The sequence below is a fragment of the Myotis lucifugus genome, unplaced genomic scaffold (genome assembly GCF_000147115.1).
Source record: "Myotis lucifugus unplaced genomic scaffold, Myoluc2.0 scaffold_75, whole genome shotgun sequence".
NCBI classification, from domain to species: domain Eukaryota; kingdom Metazoa; phylum Chordata; class Mammalia; order Chiroptera; family Vespertilionidae; genus Myotis; species Myotis lucifugus.
Genome location: NW_005871123.1, coordinates 3,247,878 through 3,251,811, shown reverse-complemented (window position 1 = coordinate 3,251,811; position 3,934 = coordinate 3,247,878). Strand labels below are relative to the sequence as shown.

Sequence of the window (3,934 nt, the reverse complement as noted above, 5' to 3'; positions counted from 1 at the left end):
TTTTTGTTTATTTTTCTTTTTATAACCTTTATATTATGACATAAAGTGCATTAAATTTTTCTTTAGTCTTCATAAACCCAATAATAATGTCCTCAATGTAACTTTGAATTAAGTACAAGATTGTTTATGATTTTAAATACTGCCTTTAAAATAATATTTTCTTTTGTAATGCACAAATGAATATTAATGACATGTGCTTTTAAACTTTTTCTGGCACAAACAGAGAAAATCATAGCTAGGATTAATACAGTTTTTTAATGCAATTCTATAATGGTAGAGATTTTACTGAATAATAGTTTAATTTACTCATAAAAATTATTTTATTTGAGGGGTATTTCAAGAAATGTTTTGAAAGTTATTTGTCACTATTCTCATTGGTTTCTTAAATTAAATTTAATAAAAAAGAAAATGAGTAATCTCAATTCATTTTTTTAATCTATAGAACGTTCTGGAAAAGCATACACATATACTTTTTACAAATTTATTCTGAAAGGAAGAGAAAAATATTTAAAGCTTTTTCTGAACTGTTTTCCCCTCCTTTGTTACAGATATCAATTTTTCGGCTATATTAATGTTCTCAAACAAAGAAATGGATTTCTTAAACTCATCTGATCAAAATTTGACCTCAGAAGAACTATTAGACAGAATGCCATCCAAGATTCTGGTGTCCCTCACTCTCTCTGGGCTGGCGCTGATGACCACCACCATCAACTCTCTTGTGATCGCTGCAATTATTGTGACCCGGAAGCTGCACCACCCAGCCAACTATTTAATTTGCTCCCTGGCAGTTACAGATTTCCTTGTAGCTGTCCTGGTGATGCCTTTCAGCATCGTGTACATTGTGAAAGAGAGCTGGATTATGGGGCAAGTGGTCTGTGACATTTGGCTAAGCGTTGACATTACATGCTGCACGTGCTCCATCTTGCACCTCTCTGCTATCGCTTTGGATCGGTATCGGGCAATCACAGATGCTGTCGAGTATGCCAGGAAAAGGACTCCCAAGAATGCTGGCATTATGATTACAGTAGTTTGGATCATATCTGTTTTTATCTCTATGCCTCCTCTGTTCTGGAGGCACCAAGGAACTAGTAGAGACGATGAATGCATCATCAAACACGACCACATTGTTTCCACTATTTACTCAACATTTGGAGCTTTCTACATCCCATTGACATTGATTTTGATCCTCTACTACAAAATATATAAAGCAGCAAAGACGTTATACCACAAGAGGCAAGCCAGTAGGATTGTCAAGGAGGAGCTTAATGGCCAAGTTCTTTTGGAGAGTGGTGAGAAAAGCACCAGACTGGTCTCCACAACCTACATGCTAGAAAAGTCTTTATCTGATCCATCAACAGACTTTGATAGAATTCATAGCACAATGAAGAGTCCCAGGTCTGAATTCAAGCATGAGAAATCTTGGAGAAGACAAAAGATCTCAGGAACAAGAGAACGCAAAGCAGCCACTACCCTGGGATTAATTTTGGGTGCATTTGTCATATGTTGGCTTCCTTTTTTTGTAAAAGAATTGGTTGTTAATGTCTGTGAAAAATGTAAAATTTCTGAAGAAATGTCAAATTTTTTGACATGGCTTGGATATCTCAATTCTCTTATAAATCCACTGATTTATACGATCTTTAATGAAGATTTCAAGAAAGCATTCCAAAAACTTGTACGATGTCGATGTTAGTTTTAAAAGGATTTATTATTAAAAGGTTGCGATTAATTTTTTTGAGGTGAAGTAACTAAGTGAATGCTAAATGATAAAGCATTTAAACTTTTAGAAGGAAATAAATTAAAACTGCTAAAATGATAAGACTAGTTTATATTTTAATAGCAACAGGAATATTAAATTTATTGATATAAAGATATTACTTTTGACCATCATTTTAGAGTACTTAAAATTAGAAAATAATTTATTGTTTATAAGCAGTATTTTGCCTATGCAATATTCCTAAAAAGCTAACTGGAAATATATATATATATATATATATAAAACAGTAGTTTTCCAGATTTATATCTTACAAAAATTACAGAAGAGTGTTCAATTAACAGCATACCTCCTTTCATACTGTCTATAGAATCCTACTGTTTTATTATATAATTCAATTGTTTTATTAAAAATATATAATTCACCACAAAGCACATCTTTCTCCTACCTGGCCACTCTTGTTCCCTTTCCATCTTACCATGGGCAATAGGATGAGAGGGAAGGAGTTATCAAGACTCTTAGTATGACTGGAGGAAATGTAGAAGTCAGAGATAGAGAATGTCTCTGTATTTAAATAGTAGAGTAATCATAAAGTGAGTTAGGGACTGCAAAATAATTTTAGATACTGAACTTATGCATACTTAACATATTATTTTGTTTCATGTGAATTCCTAGAGTAGTTTTAATTAAACTTAATTTAATTTTTTCATCACCATTTATCCCCCTATACCCTCTTCCACTTCCATCCACTGCCCTTAGCCCCACAATCACCACACTGTTGTCTGCCAACCATCTGTTATCAACATTTGAAATCAAAGTCTTACTCTAAGTAGCAATAACTCAAGGGGAAAAGGTGAGGGTGTTCAAGGAGAGGTGTTATACTTACACATGTTTATTTAGGAATCAAATGTAAGGCACTAAGTACACTAGGCTACTCACCATAGTTATTATACTCATAATGTCTTTTTAAGAATGTAAAATATATTTCCTTTTTGTTCATGTTAATAAGCATAATTCTAACTAAAATGTTCATGAGCCTTTACACTTCAACAGTTCCATACCTTCTATTGAAATATTATTTCCTTTTTATTAGAGAGAATGTGATAGAAACTTTTAGAACTTTTCACTGACTTAAAAAAAAAATCTAGTTTCCAATTGGTAGAAATGAATAAGCAGATATTCATTATCATGATAAATATATATATACATATATATATGATAATTACATATGTATATACCTCCCAATTCGTTATTCTACTAGTTCAGTGAACTAAAGCAATTTCATAATTTTCTCTTCCATAGATAGAGATTTGAAAACAATAGAGAAGATTACAGGCCACCTTTTGAAAGGCCTACCATCAACCAAGACTATTTGAAAAACAATACATTTTTTAAGCTGTACCATTATGTGTATTCTAAACATTCTTTCTTTGTGGATGCTTAAAGTACATTACATTTTTTATGTCTCTATAACACATTATTCTCAATCTAACAAATATTTACAGAGTTCTTACTTTATATAATGTCTTCTTAAGAATTACTACATAGAAGATACAAGAAATACTATACTATGTACTATATAGAAGACACAAGAAATATTAGAATACAGCTTATTCCCTTAACATGTTTGCAACCTAAAAGGTGGGGGGGGGGTGCGGGGGATGAATGCTATAATGGAAAAGAAAACAAAGATCTGGCATGGAAACTGCTTACATAATTATAATGGTTAAATTTTTAAAATATCACGTATGGTTCAGAAAAATCAGGAAAATTTCATAAAAATATATCTAAAATATTATTAAATAAACAACATTTGGGTAAGAGAAATGGAAGAGCATGCTCCAGGTATGGCAACATCAGTTCAGACTGCATCCTGCAAGTATTTGGTGGGACATGTTCATGAAACATCAGTGAGTTTGGCAACTATTTAAAACAGGAGGAAAAGAAAAGATTAAAAGAGAAAATGACTGTCATTGTGGCTGACTCTGAATGTCAGAAAAAGAACTTTACTGTCAATTTGGTTACTGTCTGTCAATGAGTGGTCACTGGAACTTTTTAGTAGAAAAATTATAAGTTTAGGACATGGATTCAAGCAAATAGGGTACTTGGAGATGATGACTTTTTGTTAGAAAGCAAATCAATAATCCAGGCAATGAAGTCTTGAACTTGATTCTGGCAATGAGAAGGAAAGGGTAGAAACCGATGAAAGATAGTCTGGCAGTA

The 3,934-nt window shown here is 32.4% G+C and overlaps 1 protein-coding gene across 1 annotated transcript; it reads left to right on the top strand.

Moving 5' to 3' along the window:
- Positions 1 to 555: 555 nt before the first annotated feature.
- On the top strand, positions 556 to 2,400 carry HTR1F (5-hydroxytryptamine receptor 1F). The gene has a single exon (XM_023755365.1). It carries the CDS (start codon positions 572 to 574, stop codon positions 1,688 to 1,690), a length of 1,119 nt encoding a protein of 372 aa, XP_023611133.1. The 5' UTR covers positions 556 to 571; the 3' UTR covers positions 1,691 to 2,400.
- The last annotated feature ends 1,534 nt before the right edge of the window (positions 2,401 to 3,934 follow it).